Here is a 16358-nt window from a genome sequence, read left to right as displayed (position 1 = left end):
TGGACAGCAGCTGTGCGGCAAAGCCTTCATGGGTCTGGGGCTTGGAAAAATGAGGCATCGGTGAGGTAGGAAAAGGAGAGAAAGAACCGCCCTCTTATAAATTCATTATTATCAACCTGAAGCTTAGACTATTGTGATGTATTACTGCTTTAAATGTGAGCCTTCCAAGATCTAGATTTATTATATTAAGTATACTTTTTAATTTACTAGCATATTTCTGGAGCTATAAAACAAAATGCTTTGGGTAGTATGAAATGGTGATATTCTTGAATCATCTGCTTTTAAGCTAATGAAATATTAAGTATCATTACTATCATTTCAAGAAATACAAACTTTTCAAACTATTATTATTACACTGAACTAGACATGCGTGTTTCAACCTCTGTGGTGGTTTTATTTCATAAGCTGCCTTAAAATAAACCTTTTATAAATCGGATTAATTGTCATGCTTGCAATACCCACTCCTCAGCACGACCAACTAAGGAATCTTCAGTTAATAGTAAAGTTTCAAAGTTTTATGCTTTAGAAACAGAAATCTGCATTTTATAAAATAATAGGATGGTCTCAAATAAATGGTTTGTACTGAAAATGGGGGACCGGGCACTCCTGTCATTTCTCATTATCATCCAAATCTTCTGATCTCCAGTAATAGAAGTGTCTCGAGTATACACAAGTCCACAGGCATTTATCTTGTGGGACCCAGGGCATCTGGGCTTTCTTTTCTATTCCAGAACAGTTAGTTGCCTTTTGTGCAGGAGGGGCAGAAAAGGTAAAGGAGATACACAGTGAAAAAAAATTTTTTTGACATATCCCATCTCTCTTTTTTGCTGTCTTATTGAGTAAAACATAAACGGTATAACTTGGTCAAAATGTCAATAAGCATATTAGCCAAGAAAGAATATTGGCATTTGAACCACATCACTCAGTGCAGTTACAGAAAGGAAAAGCCTTCAGTCCATCCCCTGACCCCCAGGAGAATACTCCCCCTATGGCGCCTCCATCAGAAGAGGGACCACAGAAAGTGGGAAGCAGGAGGCACAACACTGGGGCAGGCTTAGGACTTGGGGAATAGAGGTGGAAAAGCAGAACTGCTTTGTTCTTCTTTAGTTTCCCATGGAAATGAACATTTTGGTTTCTTGTCAAAGAAGGGCTATAAATATAAGTTTAAGATGATTTAACTCTACTTTTAAACTCTCAGATGGAAATTGATGCTATTTGACCTTATCTAGAGGGTCGGCGTACACATTTACTTTCATAAGTCAGCTAAAAGCTAACGTTGAGATTACCCAATAGAGAGAGAGAACAAGGTTCTTTCTGCTTATCTGTCTCTGAGAAAAAGTGAGGCTGACAATAGAAGGGACTCTTTTCTCTAAGACAATCGAACTCATTTGCTAAATTGGTGCCATGCATGCATATGCAAACGACAGGCACTTGGGTAATTCTGAATTGACTATTTTTACTGATAATACTGTCAATTTAAAGAATTCCAAAACAATCCATACTAACTCAAAAGAGAAAACCATTTAATGAAATGTACCTTCAAATCCCAAGGTTATATGCCTTTGCTAATCCAAAATTTTTTTTTGCAGGCTGTTCAGAGCGCAAACCCTGAAGGGTTCAGCGATGCAAGTGTTCAATGATTTGGTTATTTTATTTTATTTTTATTTTATTTTTTTAAGTTTATTTATTTTGAGAGAGAGAAAGCGAGAGAGTACAAGAGGAGGAGGGGCAGAGAGAAGGAGAGGCAGAATCCCAAGCAGGCTCTGCACCATCAGCACAGAGCCCCGTGTGGAGCTCGAACTCAGCAAGATCATGACCTGAGCCGAGATCCAATCAGATGCTTAACCAACTGTGCCACCTAGGCACCCCAATGATTTGTTTTTTTAAATTAATGATTGAAGGTGCTCTTTCCTTAGATCAACTTTATCTTCTTTGAACAATATAAAGAGGAACAAAAACAGAACGTCAACTCTAAAAATACTAGATACAGTTGACTATTAAACCTGTATATGATACCCCCTCCCCTGCCAAAAAAAAAAAAAAAAAAAAATCAGTCAACAAAGCCTAGAACACTGCCTAAATATTTTCTTGTAGCATTCTTGTGTTCTAATGTCAAAGAAGACGTAAACATTCTCTTCCGTAGCAACTTATCTGTAACCCTGTGTAGGGTTTTCTCCGACCCATGTGGCAGTGGGAGAGTGTGGGTTAAGCAAAAGCTGTAAAACAAGAGTGACAAATGTGGTGACGTGTAAATCACATAGGAGAAGGTAGAAGTTATCATTTGACTTACAGCCACTGCTTCCGGAAGGAGCCCATTTAAGCACTGACTCAGGAAGCTCATCCAACAGACTAAAATGAAGTAGAGTAATACACAATGAATTTGTTTGCAATCCTGCGATTTGTTGTTTTGATTAGAAAACAAAATTCAAATTCTGTGTTAGTGGGTCACCCATGTTGTGACTTTCAATATTTTTTTCACCCACCTGTTATGGATAAGAGGGTAAGTGGAGGTGGAGGGGATCCCTCCATTCTCACTGACCAATTTTATATCAATCACCTAGAAACTAAATGTAGATTTATACTATAAATGCTTGCATTCGAAGTTTGTAATACAAAAGTAGGGATATCCATCATGATTTTTTCTTAAAAACAAGAAAAAATACATAGGAAAATTCAATCTGGATTTTCAGGAGATTTTTCCTCAGGTACTTACCACTGGGGAGGGGTAAATTATTTAATTATTTATGTATACCGTTCCCCAGTGGGAGCAATATATGCTATCCTATGATTCGAGAGGTTAACATTAAATAACCAAACAAAACCAACAAGAAAAGTCATTTTTCTAACTCTTCCCAGTGTTTTAGACTGAACAAGTACAATTCTTTTAAGTTGCTTCATCCACCAGTAATATAAACATGCAACTAAAATTACTGACATGAACGTCTGATTGACAAACTCAGGCCCAGGCAGAATTGCAACAATAAATTCACTGATCTAATATTACCCTATGTCAGGTAGATAAAAGGCATAGGGAGACAAAGTATTATGACTGTATATGCAAGCATGCCCTTACAAGGAAATTCAGAGTATGCCTTCTTAGCAGTTGAATGAATTATGATTATATAATATCAGAAGTTTAAAAATGTCTGTAGCTTATCTTAATTATAAACTTCATTATGTATCAGCTTCACTGGCTTGTAGATTTATATTAGTAATTAAATAAAAATGAAGATATTAATATACATAAGGATCCCCAAAATGGAAATAGAGGTTATGTTTATTAACATCATATTTTATTATTTTACATGATACACTATTTTTGTATTTGAATATACACACATAGGCATATTCTTTAGATATCCACAATGAATTCAACTACATATGTATGTTCTTAAAAGATTACAACAAATCATATTCATAAGTTTTCTTAAAAGAAAAAATACACATAATCACTAAAATTAAAATGTGAGCCTTTTAAATATAGTACATTATTCAAATCAGGTAAACTGAGGTTAAAAACTGGATATCCAGATTGCTTATACATGCCCATTACTGTGCTTTGACTTGACCCATACATTGAAAAGTGTTGGTTAATATGGACACTTTAATCACTGCAGTAAAAAACTGATTAGATAGTTCTAATATTGACTTATATGAATGTGTTTGTTTGGGGTAAGGGACTAGGATGGTCAAGATTCCAGGCAGAGAAATATTTCATATAATATATCCGTACTTACAAATGTAACCTGCATTACTTTGCATCTGCAGGCTATATCCTATCAGGCACTGACACCACGCTGAATTTGAAGACTGATTTCAAATCAGACTGATTTACCCCTTCTGTAAACTTCCGTTGGGACTCACCCTACTTAAAACATAGCTGCCTTTTCCAATCACAATATTACACGTGTGGATAACTACTGTTGAGCAGATCCTAGTATATAATGAAAAACTGGCTATTCTGTGCTGCATGCAATTGCTTTCTGTTAAGCCTCATCAGTGAGAAATTAGTAAAATAGTAACATGCTCTGTTCTCAATCTGACCTAGTTCTCTGCTAACAGATTCTAGATGAGAAGAATTGAATGAGGAATATTAAAAGTGTTTATGTGGTTGCAAGATTATCTCTTATATAAATACCTTATATAAAAGTTTTGTTTGTTTCTTCCTTAAGAAACAAAACTTCCCTCCAAGATACAGAATTAAGAAAGAGGTATATTGCTCACTTGAAAAATACAAGCCCAATTTGTCCCATTTCTCGTTGTTGCTTCGCCCAGTTAATATCAACCCCACCGAACTCAGACTGCCTCCTTATACATGTACAATGCTAATTTGAAAATACTCTTCCTTGAAAAGACTACCACCTAGAATCTAAGCTTTGGAAAACATGTAAAAGAACAAACACTTCACTTTATGTTTTGCATGACAACTCACATACATGCGATTTCATAGGTGTCTTCTTAATTGATTTTATGTCTGTAGGGTGTTTGGTTTTTCAAAAAATAGTTTTCAAATTTCAGAAATTTGCCTTGGTTCTCAGACTACGAGAATGGCAATCTTCTCTGGGATATTTACTCCCTTTAATGTATCCCTTCAGACCTGCCGCTGTACGTGATGGAATACTTGAAAATGTGTACTTTGTTTTAGCAGTCTGAACAGCCACAGGGTCCCGCAGGCTCCGCTCCCAGGGCAGTCTCCCACATAACCACCGCAGCAGGCAGTAGCCGAGGGTTTCGAGGTCACTTCGTCTGGACAGGGCTAGAGGAGGAAGCATTGAGAAAGAAACATGAGGGACAAGCAAGTTTTGAGACAGAGAGAAATTGTCGAATGAACTACCACTGATGAAATACGAAAAAGCCAAATGGGCAAATGTGTTTTGTTTATTCAGCTGGACTAAAACTTAAACGCCCAGGCTTTTGGCCCCAGTCCACAGACAGGCAGTGACTTGTTGCTGTTGAAAGTAAGGGTCAGTTTCCTCACCTCCTCCAACTTCATCCTTCCTTAGTCTGGCCTGTCACATGAACTTGATCTCCATGGCCTCTGACATGATCCAGACAACCCATAACCTGGCACCAACACTTTCTCAAAGAGCCAAGCAGTAAAACAAAGAAATAAATGTCTGCAGCTAAATTGCTAACATATGTTCCAGGAAGTCCATGGGGTCTGCGTTGGTCATGCAGAGACCCTTTGAGTGCAGACTAAACACTGATGGCCTTTCCTGTTCCACTCACACTGGGAGCATTTGATGTTGGAAGAATATGACAAAACTGCCATCTAGTGTGCAGTATTAAAAAACAGGTCTGTTGTAAGATTTTTCAATTAAATGAAAGTACAGGGTAAAAAATGCCTCCTGCTTTTAGGTATCTGGTTCTAAAATTTTACAAATATTTTTAGATATATAAGCAGTGCCAAGCTAAAATTCTGGCCAAATATCCTGAACAGAAATATAAAGGTGAGGCAATGGTGTGCATGGGGTAGAGGCAGAGGTGGTTGGATACAGATTTTTGAAGTCAAACAGAGGCTTTCAGAATTTACAATAAGATGGCTTTTCATCAAAAAATACAGAAGAACATTTCAGGCCACTGTAAGTATCATTTACATCAAACTATTAAATTCTGTAGACTGATTTTATCATAATTTTATATATTTTTTAAAATACCTATTTCAAAAGATGGACAATGAAATCTAATGTAAGTAAAAAAATATATAACAAATACTACTGAAATAATGATTAACACATTAATGAGATCCCACAAAATGATCTCATTTTTTTTTATAACCATTTCAAATTGTCATAAAACAATGGGCTGATATTTACATTTCTGCCATTACTTGAACGTTCATCTGTGTAGGGAAATAAAATCTCCTAAGTGCAGTATGTGGCTGTTAAACCTGCTGTAAACAGGTATCCTATTTTATTATCTTTCATTAAATAAACTCTGAAAAGTCACTCAGGAAACTTAGTTTTTAATTTAAAAAGTCACCTACTAAGAAGAATGCTGCTAGCACATCATAACTACTTTTGGTTACCATACACAGGTTATAATAAAAGCAGAAGACAAGATTAACTCTTACACATACTCAATCTTAACTGCTTTAGAGTACTGGATTATTAAAGGCCCTCCAATTGAGCAGAATGCTACAGTCCCATGGGTACTGTTTACTTTCTTCACAAGCTTCAACAATGTCCTAATGCAAGACTTGGCTCTCCTATTCAAAGAAAAACACAATCTCTACCACGCTGGTTGGTACTGATTTCTTCACTAATAAATCTCCCACTAATAATGGAATGGCTCCATTTATACAGATGTGTTCACAAGTCCCTTTTCCATTATGGCAATTCCCAATTACCACCACTTTAAATTCACATCCTCTAATTTTCAAAAAATAATTTTCAAAGAAAATATATATTCTGGCACCTGTTTGGACAACATAGGCTACACACAAGAGGCCCCTGGAGGAAAAATGATTAGAATTAAAATGGAATGAACCTTCCCATCACTTTCCCACCCTTCAACTGAGGGATGAATTGATATGAAGTTGTAAGTAATGACAAATCATTTAGATTTCTGAAGTCAATTTTTCATAAACTGGTCTTCCATTGAAATAGCCCTGTGAGAGTTAACTTTTACTTCACTATTATAATTAAAATACATGATCAAATTTTTCAACCTTTATTTTGTTTTATTGCACATATGCATTGATAATTTTAGTTAGGTAAATGTTTTACTACTATTTCCACTAAAATACATGTAATATTAAAAAAAAATCCTATAGTCACTCTTTCGCACCATTAAAAAGATAACTCTCTCTGATATTCCCTCCCAGAGAAACAAATTACAAAGTTCTATGTGTTTTAATGAAGTTCACCTCTAAGACCTAATGATTAGGTCTTCTTCCACCTACTATACAGAAAAAGCATGTTAAATTAATTAAAAATAAATATTCTAGATGACAATATTAGCATATGTGTGGGTATAATTAACAGAATGATCATATAGCTTTAATTGACATTAAAATGCATCATCAAAATAGAGATGATATTACAAAAGTATAATAATTCTAGATAACAATAATAATATTAATAATCCAATCCCAGGAAATGGAGTTTTGTATATGTACCATACAATATAATTGGATAGTTGGATAGTCTATTTCCTGTTTATCTGGAAAAAATTAAAATGCATAAAATAAAAAAATAAGAATTTATTATATCTGAAAATAAATATTAATATCTAACTATAAAAATATTTTTATAATTTGAAAGTTAAAATATATTATGAACTATTTTGTTTCTGTAGAATTTGTATCTCTGTATAATTTATTATAACAAAGTTCTTCAGTTGAATTTGATAATTAATGTAATCATTAACAGTATATTTTCATGTAGATTTCCTAAAAAATCAAACTTTTACTTACTCTGAGCTACTGCTCAGAAATGTGGCAAGATTCAGTTATTAATATTTTTCTTCTACACTCTCTTAGTTTTATTTTATAATTTTTTTAAACATTTATTTGTTTTTGAAAGAGAGAGAGGGAGGGAGAGAGAGGGAGAGAGGGTGTGAGTGAGGTAGAGGCAGAAAGAGGGAGACAGAGGGTCTGAAGCAGGGGCCACACTGTGAGTGCAAAAGCCCCATGTGGACCTTGAACTCATGACCAACAGTGAGAGCACGACCTGAGCCAAAATCAAGAGTCACTTGATCAAATCAAGGCTGCCCAACTGACTGAGCCACCCAGGGGCCCCTCTCTTGTTAGTTTTAAAATAAAATTTAGCATCTAGTTTTTATTTAGCTTATTACTATGGAGCAATGCAAATGACTCTTTATTGAAAGCCTGTTGTATTCTCAATTGTTTAACATTTCTAAATTATGAAGTACTGCCAAGAGTAACAGCAATTTAAAAAAAGCACAGGTGTGGCTTGAATGCCATTTCATGAAAAAGCAGATTCCAGAAAGAGTGGACACTAGAATGCATAATGAAAATAAAAATAGTTAATATGATTATGGATCTGCTAATGTGCCAGCCTGGGAGGGGTAGAGACAGAGAGAGACAGAGAATCCCAAGCAGGCTCCGTGGTATCCAGGCAGAGCCTGAGACGGGGCTTGATCTCAAGAACCTCGAGATCATGACCTCAGCAGAAAACCAAGAATCTCGACGTTCTTGAGATCAAGCCCCGTCTCGGGGTCTGCGTGAACACTACGGAACCTGCCTGGGATATATTCTCTCTCTCTCTCTCTCTCTCTCTCTCTCTCTCTCTCTCTCTCATGCTCCTGCGCTCCCATGCTTCACCCCTCTGTCTCACGCAATAAACTTTTTTTTTTTTAAGAAAATAGATGCTCAGAGAGGTTAAATAACTTTTCTTGTATCACAAAGCAAAAACTGAGAGAGCTCTGCATTGAAATCCAAATCTTCCCGAACCCAAAACCCACACTCAATCTAACAATTACATTACATCTTTCATTTAACACCATTCAGACCACATTACCTTAACTACTTCTATAGTTGGGGGATTATTTGAAGCAGGCATTTTAACTTAAAATACCAAAGGACATATTGAGGCAAAGACAGCTGTTTGTCAAGGAATAAACAAACAGCAGGTTCTGAGGTCTAAGCTGCCACACTAAAAAAAGTTTCCATGCAACTATCCCTTCGTGAAACAATTCCTTTCAAACTACTTCATTCTGATGAAGAAGGGTCTCTAGTTAAAACATTACTTTCTAAAAGTGTTTCGATGGTCCTGGTCCTCCGAGCTGGTATGAGAATGAGAGAAGTTCACTTAGAGAACTGGTCCTTATTCTAAAGACAAACTGGAGTAAAATTATCTAGGGTCAACTCACCAAACAGGATGAAACAGGAACCGAGGGCAAAAGAAAGTTTAAGTGTTCATCCCAAAATATATCGATTATTTGATGAAAGTATTTTCTGTTTAGTTTTATTTTTTATACAGAGTAACATGAAGTATGAAGTATGAAGAAAAATAAGATTTGGTAGGAAATAATAAAGTGAACTTGAAAACTTCTGCCTTAAGCAGACAGGGTTTAAACGCCCAAAACACTAGTTTCTATGCTCAGAGACGACATAAGAAAGGAGAAAACATCTGAATGAGATGTTCACCTGATGTATCAAATGGTGCCTATCTGCAGAACAAATTTAGAGCTTTCTTTTTTTCCCCAGCTAGTTGTCTATGTTACTACATTTTGTCAATTTAGATGCATAAAGAGCTAAAAAATTTTATGGTGGCCACAATTTATTTTAATTTATTTTAATTTCAAAAAAGGGTATTAGGAAAGCAGAATGCAATGTGTCACATTTCAAATAAAATATTCAACTCCGGTCTCTTTTATTTTTCATTAACTTTAAAAAAGTTTTTCAACGTTTTTTATTTATTTTTTTGGGACAGAGAGAGACAGAGCATGAACGGGGGAGGGGCAGAGAGAGAGGGAGACACAGAATCGGAAACAGGCTCCAGGCTCCGAGCCATCAGCCCAGAGCCTGACGCGGGGCTCGAACTCACGGACCGCGAGATCGTGACCTGGCTGAAGTCGGACGCTCAACCCACTGCGCCACCCAGGCGCCCCTAAAAAAGTTTTTAATGAAGGGGCGTATGGGCGGCTCAGTTGGTTAGCGCCTGACTTCAGCTCAGGTCGTGACCTTGTGGTTCCTGAGTTCCAGCACCTTGTATCTGGTTCTCTGCTGTCAGCTCAGAGCCTGGAGCTGATTGGGATTCTGTGTCTTCCTCTCTCTCTGCCCCTCCCCCACTCGCACTCAGTCTCTCTCTCTCTCTCTCCCTCCAAAAAATAAAAATATCAAAAAAAATTTTTTTTAAAAAGTTGTCCATGAAACACTACTCTGTGAGGCATAGGAAACGTTATTCAACAGAGCAAAGCTTTTTTATTTTTATTTTTATTTTTATTTTACCCATCCCGCCACCCACCTCCCCTCTGGTAACATTCATCAGTTTGTTCTCTGTAGTTAAGAGTTGTTTTCTTGGTTTGCCTCCCTTTCTGTTTCTTCCCCCCTCTTCTTTACTTGTTTGTTTTGTTTCTTAAATTCCTCAAAGGTATCTTACATTTGGCCAATGTGTACTATTAACCCAAAAAAATAGATTAAGACCTACGTTAAGACTTTAAAAGTCATGCCTAAATGTTAAAATTGGGGTATGCCATGTAGAAGGAATAGTGTCTTATTTTTTATTTATATATCAACCAAATACTATTTATAGCAGTCACAGTTACCTAAAAATCGAAATCAATGGTATGTTTTTCTGACTACTAACAGGATCCAAGCTTGATAGTTTACCTTAATATCATAATTGAAAAATTATGATAATAATCGAATCATTGTTTAAGGAGATAAATATTGTATAAACTGTATCATTTCCTCAAGTTTGGTAACATGAAAATACACTCGCAGTTTATTTCACATACATTTTGTAAGCTGGAGTGCTAGATTAGGGTGAAAGGAAACTGTGCAAGAAATAACACAAGACTTGGATTTCATACACCGTAGCAACTGGCAAAAATAAAAAAAGTCTATGTCTCTTTCCTTGATACTGAATATATTACACAAACAAATGGACATTTAAAATGCAATTTAGATATCATATTTTATGGTCACCAATGATGTCAAATTAAAACAGGTATTATACACTCAATGTAGAGGTCTGAAGTATTTAAAAAAACTCAATATGTTAAATGCAGTATATCTCTGGAGAAATTAGGTATTGACTGCATGCCTCAGTGAGTAGAAAAATCTACAAAAATCCATACCACACATTGATCCAAATATTGCTTTTTAACATTACTAAGAATGTAAGAAATTTTAAAACACTATATTTGACACAGATATAATTCTCTTTAATTATCAGGCAACAAGCCCAAAATATGTCAATGTTTATACATGTTAGTGTTTATGAAGAATAAAAAATTAATAATAGAAGAGACAGATAAACCCAATGTATATTATTCTAATTTTACACTAAATGAAGCATTTCAGCCACCCAGAAAATACCTTTAGGCCATAGAAGAGAACCGAGTTTAGAAGAGTAACTCCAATTTTTAAAAAGCATACAGATATACAGAGATGTAGGACAGTCCTGGAAATGCTCATCCATCTATCCATCCATCCCTGTATCCTCTATTCATAGCTTTTGGTTTGTAATAATACAAGCTGCCTTTCTTTTTACATAAAGTTGAACTAGAAGATGCTTAGGCGAAACTGCTGATTGGCACCTTATACAAGCGCTTGCATTAGAAAAACCCAACTAATCCACAGAAAAATGAGAGTTAGCTCTGGTTTCCAAGTATCCACTAGAAAAAGTAGGTAAGACCAGATAGTCTGATCACGTTAACAGACTCTGTTAAGCGGCTAATTCAGCAGCCGGTTTTACACGGAAGCGTGTATATTTCCCTGGGCCTGACCAGACACAGATACACCTGACATACAGCAAATGCTTTGACAACCAGAGGTTCTACTTCCTAGAGATAACTTGTTTTGCTCTTTATGTTTTCCTTTGCATTATCTTTCTCAGTATTTATTTGATCTCACGGCTGGACTGGTAGAGAAAAGATTTTTTTCTGAGATTAAACTACATAGTGACTGTACTGAAAAGTAAACACATGAATATTTATGAATCTGACCTTTCGCATTTACCTACAGGATTTATGGCCCTGTTTATTCTGGTTTCTACGTATGACTAAATGATTATCTCATTCCTAATAAAATCCTAAAGTAAAATGTTTTATTTTGGAAAATTAAATGCAAAACGTTAGGAATGAATAGCTTTCAAACATTTGAGGATATCAAACCCTTCGCTTCTTATACCAGGCTAAAACTGCACACTAAAACTTCAGCAAAAATGCATACTTATATGTATCTATGTATATATGTGGGTACACGTGCATGTATGTATGTATATATGTGTATATAGTGGACAACACAGATTTGAATTGTATGGGTCTACTTAAATGCAGACTTTTTTACAGTATAGCACTGTAAATGCATTTTCTCTTCCTTACAATTTTCTTAGTAACGTTTTCTTTCTCTAGCTTACTTTATTGTAAGAATGCAGTATGCAATACATATAACATAAAAAACATATTAATCAACTATATTATCCGGTAAGGCTTCTGGTTATTCAGTAGGCTATTAGTGGTTAAGTTATGGGGGGTCAAAATTTATGCGTGGATTTTTGACCGCATGGGGCATTGGCACCCCTAATCCTCATGTTGTTTAAGGGCTAACTGTATCTATATGTCTACCTGTGCAGATATAGATATTCCTAGAAGTTTAGTGTAAATTCTATTTTAAATGCATGAAGGGAATCTATTTTTTGTATGAATCTGGTGAAACCCATGATAAAAATGAATTATTCACCCTAGCATCTAACTTCTTAGCAAATACCAAAAACATGTCGTATAGGCACTTCCCTGACTACCCTCCTAGGAAGGTAATACCATCTTTCTACCATCCTTCTCAGTTCAGTCTTCTCCCCAGAGACATAGCATGCGGAAATCTGCCCAATTCATCAACACGTTTTATTATTTAGGGACGAAAAACTTAAATGGACTACAGAATAAAAAAAAAATTATTTGAGTCATTCATGAAGATGGCACAATGAAAACACTGCCCTAAACTAGGGGATGACTGTTGAGGACGTTCAGAATTACCACAGTCCACACACTAACTAAACCAACATGTAACAACTCTACTTCCCCTTCTGCAATCACTATGGTTTCTTAGTGATTTTGATAGCCGAAATCAGGCAGGATCAGTATTAGAGCAGTCAGTTTTAGAAGTGGCCCAACCATAAGTTAATATCATTAACATCACTAGACCAATGCTTAAGAATCTGTGTGATGAATTTCCAGTTACACCACTATGAAAAAAGTACCTCCAGGTTTCTGCAAATTCTTTCATACCAACACATCTAGCAAAAATAAGGAACAAAATTCATTCAGAGTGCAAGAACTTTAAATTGAAAAAAAAATATATCAATAAGCATTTGACTCTTACATTTCTTAATTTAATTAAAGCCATGTCCCATTCACGTCTTTAAATGCTCATTGATTCATTAACAATGTAAATGGTGAAAAATTATACAATATTACTGTTTCCGAGTGATCACTACTTTTCTAACTATCCTATTATTGGGGAAAAAATGTAGTGATTTCTGTTACTCTGATCAGGAATATAAAAACGCTAATTTCCATTTCAGAAAATTTAACCTATGATGCTTCTCGGAAAGAAGGTATACAACTGACACACTTGTTTCACTTTTTTCATTGGCCTACCTCACACTAGTGTGGGTTTTAACTGCTCTGGAAAATGATCAAGACCTTCTACATTACATGGTCAATGGTCCTTTTAATAGAAAAGGCAATAATATACAGTTGTTTGCACCAACTAAAACTCATCAGAAAGTATCAGTTTAGGGTAACAGTTCAACAGCCATTAACAAGTGCAAATGTCTAATTGCCTCTGAGTGAAATGTGGTCCTTTCAAAGCTGCTTGTAAATTATTTGTATGGTTTAGCATATTTTAAAATACTTTTATAAATAAGGTTTACAAAGAATATAATTTTGAAAGCCAAACTTTTTCAATATTCACCATTTTTTTTACTAGCATAACATTAGAATTGACTTTTTGTCTTGCTGACAGAGCAACTAAGAAAGTACAGTTGCATTGACCATATTGATTGTGAACAAAGCAACCATCGGTGGGACTCTGCACCATATATTTTCAATATTGACCTCCTACTTCCTTTTCCATGGCTCTCTGGGTCGGCTATTGGATTTGGACTGCAGTGTAATAAACAGCTAAGGTTTAATTAATGGTAAATGAATACAAGACATAGGTTATGACTTTAACTAATTAGGGAATTGTTGAATTAAGTCTGCCTTGGAATGCAAGGCAGTACAATCAATATCCAATAAAAGGACTATGTATGTAATTTACCTGCAAATGTGTTTCCAATACCATCAAAGTGAGTTTAAATAAGTAAGATATATGAAAGGCGACTAGGAGAGATTTCCACAAGTTAACACTTTATAGTTTCAGAAAAGATTTCCTTATTGTGGAAAGATGATATCTTCTAAAGCTCTGATAAGGGCATGGAGAAAAACAAGAATAATTCTTCCCATGTGCACCTTTACCAAATCTGTGATTATTAATGACAGCATACACATTCAGTTGCCGACCTACAAGTTTAACCCATACAAACTAGTAATTTCCTGCCCCAAATCCATCAAGTTTTGCTTACTTGACACTCTGCTGTGCCCTTCTCACTTGTCACGATCTCTACCTCCTCCCCTTGTTAGAAGAAATACTCCCTGGCATACAGAATTCACTACTTTTGATAAAAATCTTGTCAGTGTTCTCACTCTTCAAACTGACTATGCAAAGGTCATTTTATGGGCCTTATTACTCTTTAATCATTCTCCTGAAATAAAATTAAGAAAAAGAGAAAAAAAGAAACCTACCTACTCCCTTGTGGGCATCCACGCTGGTAAACTCTATTGTCCCATTATGGCCTTTTCTAGGATTTTCTTGATACTGTTTGTGGTTCCCATTGGGACAATATCTGTAGCAAAGTCCATAATCTGCAAGATAAACCTGGAAGACATGAACAGAGAAATGAATAATGCTTTTGTCTTCTGAAAATATAACCTTTATAATTAAGTCTTAAGAAACTGATAGGTTAAGAACAGCCTCAGATCTACATTTTATTAAACCAAATGGTGCCTGAGGATAAAATATATACAACTGGGGGCCATAACAACTAACTTTCCAGCTTAAATCCTTACTTCATCATAGACATATCTTGTTTCTGAGTTGACTTAAATTTTAGTCCTTTTTATTTTACTCCTAAATTCCCTTCCCTCCAGGTGAGCATCTAGATATCATAAACTACAATTTTTTTAAATCTGTATTCATACAGCTTATGGGATCTGCCTTTTCTTACAACCCCTCCCTGAATCATAAAAGTGGTTCAAGCAGGGAGATGAGAGGAGAGCTAACAATCTAAAAATATAAACCTAATGTTATCGGAATCTCCATTACCAGGAAGTATGGAAATAGTGAACAGACCATAAGAGGTAATGACTCTTAAAGAAAAAAAAAAAAAAAAAAAAAAAAAAAAAAACCCACCATGTTGTCTGTATTTAAGAAGGGAACATCAATGCAGTACTTTTGGCCTTTCAGACCGATCCATATCATCACTGTTATCTTTGTAAGTCAGTCAGAATTGCAAGCAAGTTCTCCAAACAGAACATAGATTGTTAAAAGTCAGATGGCAATTCAAGCGAATTTTTCTCAGATTACTTTTGGAGAGAGAAAGAAGGGGAAGAAGTAGTTTTCCAGATATAACATGCACTGAATAGGAAACTGAAATGACTAGACATTTATCCTGATATGTAGTCAGAATATAGGAGTTCCCAACTATGTCACCATGCTCCCCCCACAAAAAGAAGGTAGTTTAAAAAAATTTTTTTAAGTTTTTATGTTGTTTTGAGAGAGAAAGTGTGTGTGTGTGACCTGGGAAGGGCAGAGAGAGAGGAAGAGAGAGAATCCCAACCAGGCTCCATGCTGTCTGTACAGAGCCTGACGTGGGGCTTGAACCCACGAACCATGAAATCATGACCTGAGCCAAAATCAGGAGTCCAACACTCAACCAACTGAGCCACCTAGGTGCCCAAAAGCAGTTTAAAAGTTTTAAATGTACTGTTTCACATGTATTTCTTTAAAATTTAGGGACTGAGGCAACATTTCATGATAGAGCTTTAAGACAACAGAGTACTGCAATACAACTTGCATTTTTAAAATATAATACCCATTAAAAGAAAATTTAGCATTAAATTTTAGTCTAAGTTTTTGGTTTTATGATAGCCTAAGAAGGAGATAATTTGACCTTAAAAATATAAGCAGCACACAGTTTTCTTCATTTGTTGGAGAATATAGCTTGCTAGAGTGTCTGAAAACATGATATTTCAGTTTTGTCTCTCTCGCCCACAGACACCATTTCTCAACATGGCCTCAGAAGTAACCCTATCCCTCTGCCCTAAATAACTAGACTCCAGGATTAGATATATAACTGCTTTCACTATTTATGATGCACTCATTTTAGTTCAAGAACTAAACAGACTTCACTTTGCAAAGTAGATACCCTGAAAATATACATACTGGTAATTCAGCTAAAGGAAACCTTTTAAATACACTAGAGTAATTTACTATGTGTGTATATATATTATATATATTTTATATATATTATATATATACATACAAACTATACTATATATATATATGTATATATATAGTATACATATATATACTATATATATATATATATATATATATATATATA

General features: G+C 35.3%; 1 protein-coding gene across 4 annotated transcripts in view; it reads right to left on the bottom strand.

Moving 5' to 3' along the window:
• VRK2 (VRK serine/threonine kinase 2) overlaps nt 1-16358 on the bottom strand; it is a 104028-nt gene that overhangs the window by 22887 nt on the left and 64783 nt on the right. For all 4 annotated transcript variants that reach the window (XM_049651512.1, XM_049651510.1, XM_049651514.1 and 1 more), the window contains 3 exons: nt 14479-14611; nt 4636-4756; nt 2291-2349 (listed from right to left, as the gene is read on the bottom strand). In XM_049651512.1, the coding sequence (XP_049507469.1) occupies nt 2291-2349; nt 4636-4756; nt 14479-14611 (313 nt within the window). The remainder of the gene's footprint in view (nt 1-2290; nt 2350-4635; nt 4757-14478; nt 14612-16358) is intronic.

This window comes from Panthera uncia (assembly GCF_023721935.1).
Source record: "Panthera uncia isolate 11264 chromosome A3 unlocalized genomic scaffold, Puncia_PCG_1.0 HiC_scaffold_11, whole genome shotgun sequence".
Lineage (NCBI taxonomy): Eukaryota > Metazoa > Chordata > Mammalia > Carnivora > Felidae > Panthera > Panthera uncia.
Note: the sequence above shows the minus strand (reverse complement) of the source record. Positions and strands in the feature narration are given on the sequence as shown.